We start from the raw sequence: 12763 nt of genomic DNA on the forward strand, positions 1-12763 counted from the left end.
TTTTTTACAACATAGTATTTCTTTATATTTTCAGAATTGGATTAGAAGTTTCAAGCCTCTTTCAAAAAAAATTTTTTAATCACTAAGATAATAAACTTTCTAGACTTTTAGCAGTAATGGTAGATGCCAAAATACATGGAACTATATAAAAGTTTTGAGTGAATATAAAATAGAAATCTGGCATTCTATTCATACTAAGTTAAACAAAAATTAGTGTCTGATTTTTTTTTCCCGCTAGTGCATGCAGATGGCACAAAATTCAAAGACTACAAAACAGTACAAAGGTGAACATTTAATCTCTTCCCAGTGATGACTAATGGCTGGCCATCTGGCTCCACAAGGATTGAGTCATTGGCCACTGCATCACTGACCTTTAACACCCCCTGAAAAGAGTTCCAGGTGGAGGATCAGAAACGAGCTGCTCTCTGCTCTGGCAAAATTGACAGGACAGGTCTTTAGATAGTGAAGATGTTTTCAGAAAAGAATTTTATGAGTGGATTGTTGTTGATCTTCCCACACTTAGAAAAGCACTAAAATCATTAACTGCAGTATTTGCTCTTTGTAACCAGAAACAACTTTCCACTGGGATGCGTGATTACACATAATCTTCTCCAAAATCACACACGTGCAGACCTTCCGCTCAACTCTTCCTGAGACCTCTTGGGTTATAGTCTTCAGTAAACCCCAATAAAACTGAAAAACACAGCTCTCATGGTGTGCGTTTTTATTTCAGTCAACATCAGCCACCCAGTTATCCTCCGGGGATATTCCAGTTATCAGATTTTTGTCTATTCTAGACCGGTTCCATGCATTTCTCCTTTTTTTTTTTTTTTTTTTAAGGGGACTAGTTTACTTATGCACGCATGCAGGAACTTGGGCTTCCCAGGGGGCTCAGTGGTAAAGAATCCGCCTCCCAGTGCAAGAGATGCAGGAGATGCGGGTTTGACCCCTGGGTTGGGAAGATCCCCTGGAAGAGGGCATGGCAACCCACTCCAGTATTCTTGCCCAGAAAATCCCACGGAGAGAGGAGCCGGGCGGGCTAGAGTCCAAGGGGTCCGCAGAGTCGGACGACTGAGCACGCAGGCACGCGGAAACACGGATGGAACCTGCGCCCCCTGTAGTCCAGGCAGAGCGTCCCAACCCACTAGGCTACCAGAGAATTTCCCAAAGTTTCCTTTTTAAAACTGCCTTACAGGACATAACAGCAAAGCATGCTCTCTAAAGACAAGCCGACAACGCAGAAAGGGTGAAGCAGAAAAATTAGAAAACTTTCTTCTTGGACCACAGCAAACAGGTTGGTGCTTTTGCTTGGAATCTTTATATGTGCGTGTGTGTAACTGGTTAACTTTGAAAACATGGGTAGCGACCTCAGACCGTCCACCTAGGTGCACAGGGCCGGGAGAAACCACAAGTAGAGGTCCCAAAGCCGCAAACCTCATTGCTCCCAGAAGCAGACAAAGAGCAGAGTCCGGGACAAAGGGTCGTGCCAGCGCCTGCGCAGAAAGCTCCCAGGAACGCACCCCGCCCGGCCTGCGCCGGGCCCGCCCCCTGGCGCGGCGAACCGACGTCACGGTGTCGTCACGGCGGAGTCGCTATGGTGGCCCTGAGCGATCTGGCGTCGGCGCTGGAGTCCTATAGGGGTCGCGATCGCCTGGTGAGGCTGGGATGGAGCGAGGCCAGAGGTCCTGGAGTCCAGCCAAAACCCAGAGACCGGGACATTGAGGCCAGAGAGGGAGCGGGGTCACTCAGGATCCTCCCAGGGCAGAAGCTCTGTCCCCTAGCGGTGGACATGTAGGTTCTTCCCGCCACCCCAAACGACTGGACATTCCCAGTACCAGCCAGATCCTCACGTTTGTACATTTGAATCCAGCCGGACCACTGAAGCTGGTCCCAGACAATGTCGTATGAGAATTTGGGATGTGGCAGGGCTCCCTTTAAGGCTGGACATTTGGGTTCTGACTAAATCCCCTGAAGTTGGGCACTTAGGTTGCTCTGGCAAATTCGGCCTGGCCAGACATTCCCATGCCAAACAAACCCATGTTTGGACATTTAGGATCAGACTAAGCCACTGTAGTTAGTTCCTCGGTTGTCGGTTGTCGAAATCTAATATGGGAATATAAGATTTTGCACTGCTTTCCCCGTGGCTGGATGTGTAGGTTCTGACCTTCCGCTCAACTCAGATTGGGCATTAAAATTGTTCCTTCCAGGCCGCTGAGGTCAGACTCTGAGCTTGTCCCAATCTCTTACAGGTAGGCATTCCAGTTGTACCAGGGAATGTACCAGTGGCTGGGCATTTAGGTTCTAGGCAAATCCTCTCTGATTGAGTAATCAGGTTCTAAATTCCCTGGAGAAGGAAATGGTACCCCACCCCAGTATTGTTGCCTGGGAAATCCCATGGACAGAGGAGTCTGGTGGGCTACAGTCCATGGGTTTGCAAGAGTCGGAGGCGACTTGGTGACTAAACAACAAGAAAGCTGGACTTAAAATGCAGTGGTTTTGCCCTTACAAAGGTGCAGAAAGGAATTCCAAGTAAAAATAATATATAAAACAACAGGAAAAAGCAACTTCTGAAAAGCAGATGAAATAAAGATGTAAGGGTGGGGAAGCAGACCCTGTTCACCATGCTCCAGATCACCCACTGATTCCGCAATCACCACTGGGTTCCTTCTCACTAAAGTAAGGCAAACAAATTATCCTTTTGTTCACTGGGTTGAGGCCTGCTCACCTTCCTAAGTCACAACCCAGCCACGGACTTTGGTCCAGCCAGGTAGATGCAAATAGCCTTCCTGCCTGCTGGGAAAAAGGATCTAGGAGGTAAGATATGGGTTGTTTTTTTTTTTTCTGATCCCCATCACACGTCTCCAAAGACTGTGCCACTCAGTGACATGAGCCAGCACACCCTGAGTCTCCACAGTGCCTTTTCTTTTAAAACTTGATTTTTATGGGAGTATATAGTTGCTTTACAATGTTGTGTTAGTTTCTACCATACAGCAGAATGAATCAGCCATCCATATACATATATCTCCTCCATCAGGGACTTCCTTCTCATTCAGGTCACCACAGAGAACTGACTCGAGTTCCCTGAGCTATGCAGTAGGTTCTTATTAGTTATCTGTTTTGGGCTTCCCTAGTGGCTCAGATGGTAAAGAATCCGTCTGTAATGTGGGAGATCGAGATTCAGTCCCTAGGTTGGGAAGATCCTGTGCAGAAGGGAATGGCATCTCACTCCAGTATTCTTGCCTGGAGCATCCTCATGGACAGAGGAGCCTGGCAGGCTGCAGTCCATGGGGTCTCGAAGAGTCAGACATGACTTAACGACTAACACCCAGTTATCTGTTTTACGCATAGTATCAATAGTGTATTCCTGTCAATCCAATCTCACAGAGCCTTTTGCACCATGATGTCATGTGTCTCCATGTATCCCACCTACAAATATCTTTCAACTTTCTGTTGGGAGTTTGATTGAGAGTTCCTCCTGTTTGATCCCCCGAGGCCCGAGGCCAGGTCAAGGGTGATCGGCTCAATCCTACTGACTGCTTCTGATTTCCCACAGATCCGAATGCTGGGTTACTGCTGCCAGCTGGTGGGCGGGGTCCTGGTGGAACAATGTCCTGCCAGGTCAGAAGTGGGGACGCGCCTGTTGGCACTGTCCTCCCAGCTCAGCCACTGCAGGGTGGTCCTGCGACTCTTTGATGATGCGGCCATGTTTGTCTACACTAAGCAGTACGGCCTGGGGGCAGAGGTAACGGGGGTTGCGTGGGGCTCCAGGGAGGGGATGCGGACCCTGGGAAGTTGGCATCTTATGGACTGGCCTTTACAAAGGCAACAATATGGGCAGTTTATTATTTTTTCAATTTTACTTTTTTCTTTTGAGACAATCAGACGTTCTCGTTTCAATTTCAGTTAAACAAATTAGCTCATTCCCAAAGACTGTGTAATTAAGAAGTCTTCTTCCCGGCCCTTCGGTCACCAGTTTTCCTCCTTGGAGGCAGCCACTGCTGTCAGCCTCTTGTGTTTCCTTCATGAGATTTCCTGCACCTGTGCTTTGCTTACGTCAATAGTTACATGACATTTGCATTCTTCTGCCACTTGTTTTTTCATGGGACGGTGCAACTTGGAGGTCATTCCATATCAGTCCAAAATAAGCTCCTTCTGGGAATTCCCTGGTGGTCCAGCAGTTAGGACTCAGCACTTTCACTGCCGCAGAAGAGTGCATCCTCAGGCTTCTCTGTAGGCCTCCAGGCTTCTCTGTCCACGGGATTCTCCAGGCAAGAATACTGGAGTGGGTTGCCATGTCCTCCTACAGGGAATCTTCCCAGCCCAGGGATCTAATCCGCATCTTTTGCATCTCCTGCATTGGCAGGCAGATTCTTTACCACTGCGCCACCTGAGAAGCCCCGTCACTGCAGAGGGCCTGAGTATAATCCCCATTTGGGGAACTAACATCCCCTCAAGCCATGTGCCTTGGCAAAAAAACAAAAACCAAAAGAAGCTCCTTCCTTCTTTAGGGCCTCAGGGTACACATGTATAGCCGGATGGTGACTTACTGAACGCGTCCCCTTGGACATGTAGATTATTTATAAGATCTTGCAGATACAAGAGAACCTCATCATGTCACCAGTGGGTCTAGAGTGACGCTCCTCACCTGGGGAGGGGGCAGCAGGGAATGTGATCTTGCTCTCCCAGGGGATGGGCTGAGTTATGCCCCTTTCCTGGGCTGCCCTGCCCTTCCCCCGACCCTCCGGGGGTCTCCTCCCAGGCTCAGATGCCCCCCCATCCCGCCCCAGTGCCCACAGCCTGATTATCCCCAATCTCAAGGGTTTGCCTGGGCCTTCCTCCTGTGTTGACACCCATCTCTCCAGCTTCTTTGATGAGGGCATGTTCCCTGCACTGTCCCCCCAACCATCTCCTCTGTGAAGACTCCCCTGAGACCCTAGGTGGTGGGGGGGTGGGGGGGGGGCTCTCTGCATCTCGTATATCCCTTAGCCAGAATAAGAAACCTCTTTGGTTGAGTGCCCTCTGCTCCTGCCTCTTCCCCAGCATAGGGCCCCAGGTCTTGAAGCTTCTCAGAAAACACCAGTGGAGTGAGCCCCATCCTCACAGAGAGATGAAGTGTGCCGGAACACCCCCGAAGGTCCCAGATGGGATGGGGGAGCTGGAGGGGTTCAGCACCCAGAGGGAGGCTGGACCATAGCCGGCTAATAGGAAGGAGAGGGCTAGACAGGGAAGACAGAGAGGAGGGGAAGGGTACGGCAGGCAGCAACGATGACACGGTTACAGGCAGGGAAGTGAAGGACTTGGCCAGTGACCGGGCCAACTTGGAGGCCTGGAGGGGGCCTCTGGGGCCCAGGGAAAGGCTCTTACAGCCTCAACTGGCCTTGCCTTGCTAGGTGCTCACCCCTGTCTGATCTGGGGGGAGGTGACCCAAGCCTTGCAGTGAGTGTTGTGCCTGCTTCAAGCTGGCACTGGGTGTGTGGCAACCCAGGAGGCCAGCCAGCCGCTCTGCCTGGTCAGGGTTTTCTGTGGGGCTCCCTCCCCTGCCCACCTCAGGGTCCTGAGCCTGAGACCCATACAATCATCCGGGAACTTAAAAAAAAAAAATTCCTGGTGCCAGGGCCCACCTCAGCCTTGGTGAGGCAGAACCCCTGGGACTGGGGGCTGAGTGGGGGTTTGTGAGGCTCCCCAGGCGTCCCTTGAGGTGTCCCAGGTGGTGCAGTGGTAAAGATGCAGGAGACGCGGGAGACATCTGCCTGATCCCTGGGTCAGGAGGGGCCCCTTGAGAAGGAGATGGCAACCCACTTGCAGTATTCTTGCCCGGGAAATCCCATAGACCGAGGAGCCTGGTGGGCTATAGTCCATGGGGTCGCAAAGAGGACACGACTGAAGCAGCTTAGCACACACATGCAGGGATCCCACAGCGCGGTGGAGTTGAGACCAGCTGCTCTACTGGGTAGAGGTGACCACACTGAGAAATCAGGCCTTTCTTCTCCCACAGTGCCAGCCATGAGCCAACCTGCCTGGCCTGGACCTTGCCCTGTGACTGCTCCCTGGTATGGCCCAAGCCCCCACTCTCTTCCATTCCTGCAGGAGGAAGATGTGTTTGTCCGCTGCGTGTCCATCCTGAGCAACCTGGCCGACCAGCTCTACTACCCCTGTGAGCATGTCGCCTGGGCCGCCGACGCCAAGATCCTCCACGTGGACTCTGCCCGGTGGTGGACACTGAGCACCACCCTCTGGGGCCTCTCCCTGCTCCTGGGGGTTGCTAGGTAAGCAGCGTTGCTGCCCATCAGGAGACTGGAAGGGAGCCCCTGACATTGCCTGGGCGGGTGGGCAGGTGGGCTGGGGGTCGGGGGTGGGACTGTCTTGGCCTCTCCTGCCTTTCTCCCTCTTGTCATCCCTCATTGTGTCCATCCCCTGCAGCTGCTGAAATAGATTCCCACAAACTTGGCAGCTCTCAGTTCAGTCGCTCAGTCGTGTCTGACTCTGGCAACACAAATCGATCATCTTAACAGTTTTGGAGGTTAGAAGTCCAAAATGGCTTTCAGTGGGCTAACATCCAAGCGTGGGCAGGCCTGTGTTCCTCCTAGGGGCTCCGAGGGAGTCTGTTCTCGGCCTTCCCAGCTTCTAGTGTGCGTGTGTGCGTGCTAAGTCGCTTCAGTTGTGTCCAACTCTGTGCGACTCTAAGGACTGTAGCCCGCCAGGCTCCTCTGTCCATGGCATTCTCCAGGCAAGAATCCTGGAGTGGGTTGCTGTGCCCTGCTTCCTCCAGGGGATCTTCCCGATCCAGGGATCAAACCTGCATCTCTTACACCTGCACTGGCAGGCAGGTTCTTTACCACTGGCACCATCTGGGAAGCCTCCAGCTGCTAGAGGCACCTGCATTCCTTGGCTCGCAGCCCCTCCCTCCATCTTGGAAACGTGCCACTCCAGCTTCTGCGTCTCTTGTCACAACTCCTTTTCTGACTCTGAGCCTCCTCCTCCCTCCTTTGAGGACCCCTGTGACGACACCCCCACCCCAGATCATCTCTGATGTCCACACCCTTAACTCAATTCCATCTGCAAATTCCTTTTTGAAAAAATTTATGCGCTTATTTTTGGCTGTGCTGGGTCTTTGTCGCTGTGCTCGGGCTTTCTCTAGTTGTGGTGAGCGGAGGCCCCTCTTTGTTGTGGTGTGCAGGCTTCTCTTCTGAGGTGTGGTGGCTTCTCTTGCTGCAGAGCTGGGGCTCTGGGTATGAGAGCTTGCGTAGTTGTGATGCACGGGCTTGGTTGCTCTGAGGCATGTGGATCGTCCCAGACCAGGGATCGAACCTGTGTCTCATGCATTGCCAGGTGGCCTTTTATCCACTGCACCACCAGGCAAGGCCTGCAGAGTCGTTTTTGCTGTGGAAAGGAACATACTCGCATCATAAGCCTGGGGATTAGGATGTGGGAATCTCTGGGGGCGGGGGCCCGTGACTGTGCCTACCAGACTCAGGAAGAAGAAAATAACTTGGGGGGCATGGACAGAAGTGGCTGGCGTGGCTGCCTTTCCCTGGGTCCCCAGGTCCTGCTTGCATTGTCATCAGCAAACCTCAGACGAAGTAGCTGGGAGTTTCCAGACTGGCTCCGTGCTTCCACAAACCACAAGGTCGCTAAAACTTGAATGGTTTTTTTCCTCTCTGCCAATTTGCTGAGCGGGTTTGTTCAGAGCCCCCTGGCCCAGGCAGCATGGGCGAAGCAGGACCTCCAGTGCCCCTGTTTCCTGGGGCAAAGGTCTCTTAGATCCCTGAAGGGATGTGGGGCAGCCCCTGACCTCAAGGTCGGGGGGCCAGTGCCCTCATCTGCTGTCCCTTGTCCCTGGGCGTACACTGGTGTCCAGTTGCCCTTGTCTCTCCCTCACCCTAGTGATATGTTTACTGTAGATGGTCTGGAAAATGAGCAGACCCCAAAATGGAAGATTCAAGGTACCCGCTATCCAACCCAGAGCCCCTCTCTCTTTTTACTTTGGCGATTTTCCCCAGTGTTTGATTTAAAAAACAAAACTTTTTTTTTTTTGAGTTTAGTTGCTTTAAAATGTTGTATTAATGTCTGCTGTATCGCAGAGTGAATCAGCTGAATGTATACATGGACCCCCTCCGTTTTGGATTTCCTTCCCATTTACCACAGAGCACTGCGTTCCTTGGCTCTGCAGTACATTCTCGATGGACGTGTCTGAGTGAACTCCGGGAGATGGTGATGGACAGGGAGGCCTGGCATGCTGCGATTCATGGGGTCGCAAAGAGTCGGACACGACTGAGCGACTGAACTGAACTGAACTGAGGTTCTCGTTAGTTATCTACTTTATATATAGTAGTGGGCTTCCCAGGTGGCTCAGTGGTAAAGAATCCACCTGCCAAGAAGGAGATTCGGGTTTGATCCCTGGGTTGGGAAGATCCCCTGGAGGAGAGCATGGCAGCCCACTCCAGTATTCTTGCCTGGAGAATCCCGTGGACAGAGGAGCCTGGCGGGCTGCCGTCCGTGGGTCGCAGAGTTAGACACGACTGAGCGACTGAGCGGCAGCGGCAGCGCACACGTGTCAGTCCCAGGGGCCTTTGTTTCGGACGCTGTGCTACGTTTTCACTTGTTTCTCCTCTCCTGATCCAGGGACACGGCTCCGTTTCGACGTCAGCTCCCCTCACAGCCTCGGCGGCTGTTATGGAGCTGACCCTGTCTTTCCATTAGCACCATCCCCACCCCGTGGGCTTCGGGTCCTCTGAGGCCACAGCCTCTTCTGAGGCCGCCCTGTGACCTGCGGCCCCAAGAGACTTCCCGTTCCTGCTTTCAGGGCTGCTTTGGTTCCCTTAATTTTTTTTTCTTTTAAATAGACTCTTTTTTTAGAGCAGTTTTAGGTTCACAGCAAAACTGAACCGGAAGCAGAGTTTTTGCAGGTACCCACCACACACACACAGACTTCCCCACCATCCACATGGCACCACGGCCCAACGTGTTAGTCGATGAACCGACGTTAACATGGCATACTCACCCCATGTCCGTGGTTTACATCAGGGATCACCAGGGGTCACGCTGTGTGTTGCACTTTGAGTTTGCACAAACGTATGATAACGTGTATCCACCACTGAAGTATTTCCACTGCCCTAAAAATCCTATTTGTAGGGTGAATATGCTCTGCCTGTTCTTCCATTCATGTTATTTTGTATTAAATACCTTTTCGGGTGCTTTTTATCTATGTAAAATTTCCCTTATTTATGGCTGCACTGGGTCTTCGTTGCTGTGCGGGGGCTACTCTAGTTGCAGTGGTTGGGCCTCTGCAGCGGCTTCTCTTGTGGAGAAGGGGCTTTAGGAGCTATAAAGGCTTCGGTAGTTGCAGCGTGTGGGCTCAGTAGCTGGCTCACGGGCTGGGCTGCCCCTCAGCATGTGGAATCTTCCCGGAACAGGGATTGAACCCGAGTCCCCTGCATTGGCAGGCAGAGTCTTAACCACTGGACCACCAGGGAAGCCCTCCATTCACTTTAGAGCAGCTGGTTTTCCCATCGTGTCTCTGTATTTGGTGTGAGCAAGGGTATGGGGGCTGGGGAGCATTTGGTGTGTGCTCATCATGACTCAATGGACACAGGTTTGAGCAAACTCCAGGAGCTGTTGAAGGACAGAAAAGCCTGGTGTGCTGCGGTCCATGGGGTCACAAAGAGTCGGACACAACTGATCGACTGAACTTCATGACCAGGGGTTCCTAAGGCCCCAGAGTGCCAGAGAGTCACCTGCCCAGGCTGCAGGGAGCAAAGGCTGGAGGGAGCACTGGAGGAGGCCCATCTGGTGGCTGCTTCCCCAGCCTGCAGATCCAGCCCTGGGGACCCAGAAGGTTGTCTAGATTGCCTTCAGACAGGCCCAGCCAGTGTCCAGGGTGTGTCTGTGTAGAGAGGGAGTGGACAGGCTTTGCACCCATCCGGACCTCATTTACCTGGTGACCCCCTACCCAGCTGCTCCCACCCCATCCTGTGTGGTGTTGCAGGTCTCTGTGGATGGTCCTGAAGCTGAGACACAGGCTGAGGAAACCCCCGGAAGCCTTCACCAGGTATGTCATCCACGGTTCCTCTAGAAGACTTTTTCCGGCAAGCCAGGGTCCCCGGCGGGTCTGCCCAGTCAAGGAGGTGCTGTCACTGCCCTGCCCCATGCATGCAGGCTCTGCTGGGTGGGGTGGGGGGCTGATGTGTGCTAGGTACTGGGGCATCGCTGCGGCCCCCCAGGGGATGGGAGCTCTTTTACAGATGGGGAAACTGAGGCTAGCTGGGGGACCCTAGGCAGGAAGTGGCAGAGCTGGGACTGCAGGGCTGAGCCTTCACTGCTGGGCCTGGGTCTGGGAGGATGATCCGAGGTGGAGTCAGTGTCCTGAGGACGAAGGTCAGTCACTGTCTCATCCTGGGAAAGAATGCAGGATAAAGCAGGTGCCCAGCACAGGCCGGGAAGCTGCTCACCCCTCCCCTCTGCCCCTCCCCCCGCCCGTGGACCTGAGACTCTGGCTCCCACTGTGGGCTCCCTCTGGTGGATGTGATGTTCGCAGCCTGCCGGTCCTCCGCCCTCCCCAGCACTCCTTGCCCTTTGTTCCCACAGCCGGCTGACCCGGGGCAAGCGGAGGACCGTGGAGACCCAGATCTGCTCGGAGGTACTGACCCTCCTGAGCAACCTGGCAGACCTGGCCAACGCAGTGCACTGGCTGCCCCCGGGTGTCCTGTGGGCCGGCCGCTTCCCCCAGTGGCTGGTGGGCCTCCTGGGCACCCTCTCGTCACTCCTCAGCGTGTACCAGGCAGTCCAGGCGGGTGGCCAGGCCAACGCCACCCCTTGACGGATAGAGGCGCCAGAACCCCAACAGGGGCCCTTCCCGTGGAGCGTGATTGCCTGGGAGGGTCGGGTCTGTAATCCAGCAGATCACGGCCAGGTGTCGGGAGGAAGGTGTGGATAGAGGACACACCAGAGCAGTCTGGGTACCAGCCCTAGAGGGGTGGGCTTGGGGGGCTGAGGTCCCCCAGGTGCCGCCTCAGTAGGGGTGGAACAGGAAGACCCCGAAGACTCACTTGCAGAGGAACTGGCCCCTGGCAGGCCAGAGTCCTGTGTGCAGTAAAGGCGAGCAGGGCAGCCAGGTTGGGCCTGAGGAATGTGAAGTGAGGATCAATTAAATGAGGTGGTGATGGTAGCAGGTCAGATGTGAGCTGATTCCTAAGCTCTGTGTCTCCGTCTGCTTATTCTCACGCCCTCTCTCTCCAGCGGTCGGGGGCACCCCCGGGTCTTATTTAGGATTCAGCCTGTGGGCTGGAGCTGCAGCGGGAAGCACCACCTCCCATCACCTTCCCCTCCGATGCTGCAAACGCAGCCTGTTGACCCCAAGAGGCTCAGCCACAGAGGGCGGTCCTTCCTTCCCAACCCGCGGGCTTGGGCACCCTTGGCTGGCCGTGGATGCTGCCTCCTCTGCCAGGCCCTGCCTGGGTCTCAAGCTCCAAGGCATCACAGGGTGCCTGTTGTGGCCGAAGCATCTCACAGCCACAGCGTGGACTCAGGGCTGCCGTGGTCCATTCAGGGCATTTCGAGGGCTCTGAGCATCATCACTGGAGATGCCTGAGGCTCCCAGCTTGTGAAAGCACAGCAGGCAAGAAGGGACCAGTTTGTTTCCAGTCTGGGGTTTGAGAGGCCATGTGCATGTGTGGCCTCAGGTGATATTGGTCGGTGGTGGGCGGCCCACGCCTGCCCCTCACTCACTGGCCCCTGGAAGAGCCAATGAAGGGTCCTGTTTATAGGCCCTGAAGCCTGTGGTTTCAACCATGTTTTGTTCTTTTACAAAGAAGGTACGTGGTGGGCAACAGGTGGGGTGTGGGGCTGCTCAGGGTCTCACAGGACACAAGGACCCCAACTGGACTCCAGCTGAGCCCCTGCCCCATCCATCTGGGGGGCTCCTTCTGGGTTAGGAGGCTGGGCCAGGTCACTCTCCCCCTTCCCTCTGCCTTCGAGGCACCCAGGTGACCTGTGAGATTAGGGTGGGGGTCAGAGTGGCACCTGCCTGTCTAAAGACTCTGAGTTAACACTTGCAAGGCAGCGTGCTTGCCAGGGAACCATGTGAACACCTGCGTGTGTGATACGGCAGGTCACAGGTACCCCAGGGGCTGGCATCCCCGAGGGCCTGGGCAGCAGGGCTGGGATACAGCTGCTGGCACTGCCAGTCATGTGGCTGTGTCCCCTGCCTGGTGCCCTTCCCTGGGCTGGCAGCTCAGTTATAGGTTGGGGTGAAGCAAGATGATTCCAGGGGACCAAGCCCAGGGGCATCAACAGGTTTTTCGAGGGATGTGGGGGAGCATGTGTATGGCAAATTAGGCTCGTGTGAGGAGGGAGACTGACAGGTCCAGAAGCCAGTACAGTGCCCCCTTGTCGAGGAGGCTGACATCCTGGGACCATTGGGGGGGTGGGGGCGGGCAGCCTAAATGGGTGGGGACCCAGCCAGCGCAGGAGATGGGGGGGCCCCCACAGCCACCTCAGCACTGCTGCCTCCAGCCTTGACTTTCCAGGTAGAATCACGGTCTGAGGCCTCCTCACTGGGACCAGAGCAGGCTGCCTAGCCTGGGTTGTCTGTGTGGTCCATCCCATCACTAGTCTGAGCTGATGTCAAGTGGGGGTGGGGGTGAGGGCTGTTACTGGCCTGGGACATGTCCCTGCCTCCCTACACTCTCCCCCGCAGGAGAGGTGGAGAATCACAGCCTGGTCATCAAGCAGGCCTTGGGCCTGGTGTCCAGGGCTCCCCAAGGTC

The 12763-nt window shown here is 54.6% G+C and overlaps 1 protein-coding gene across 4 annotated transcripts; it reads left to right on the plus strand.

Annotated features, from left to right (window-relative positions):
* The first annotated feature begins 1158 nt into the window (after positions 1-1158).
* On the plus strand, positions 1159-11191 carry PEX11G (peroxisomal biogenesis factor 11 gamma). 4 transcript variants are annotated; one of them, XM_040240599.1, is made up of 6 exons: positions 1559-1654; positions 2157-2249; positions 3554-3742; positions 6088-6266; positions 9986-10048; positions 10585-11191. In XM_040240599.1, the coding sequence occupies exons 3-6, from the start codon at positions 3560-3562 to the stop codon at positions 10814-10816; spliced, it is 657 nt and encodes a 218-aa protein (XP_040096533.1). In that variant the 5' UTR covers positions 1559-1654; positions 2157-2249; positions 3554-3559; the 3' UTR covers positions 10817-11191. The 4 variants fall into 4 exon arrangements, with proteins under 4 accessions (XP_040096534.1, XP_040096533.1, XP_040096531.1 ...); XM_040240598.1 differs by having other exon boundaries at positions 1575-1654; positions 2157-2814; XM_040240600.1 differs by lacking the exons at positions 1559-1654; positions 2157-2249 and adding an exon at positions 1159-1294.
* The last annotated feature ends 1572 nt before the right edge of the window (positions 11192-12763 follow it).

Source organism: Oryx dammah, unplaced genomic scaffold (assembly GCF_014754425.2).
Source record: "Oryx dammah isolate SB20612 unplaced genomic scaffold, SCBI_Odam_1.1 HiC_scaffold_5, whole genome shotgun sequence".
In the NCBI taxonomy this organism is placed as follows: Eukaryota; Metazoa; Chordata; class Mammalia; order Artiodactyla; family Bovidae; genus Oryx; species Oryx dammah.

Bases quoted from the DNA above. Each gene is read 5' to 3' on its own strand.
- PEX11G (XM_040240597.1), top strand. From the start codon at position 1,595: ATGGTGGCCCTGAGCGATCTGGCGTCGGCGCTGGAGTCCTATAGGGGT. The intron at 1,655-3,553 runs GTGAGGCTGGGA...GATTTCCCACAG, and splicing joins ATAGGGGTCGCGATCGCCTG to ATCCGAATGCTGGGTTACTG. The intron at 10,049-10,584 runs GTATGTCATCCA...TTGTTCCCACAG, and splicing joins CCCCCGGAAGCCTTCACCAG to CCGGCTGACCCGGGGCAAGC.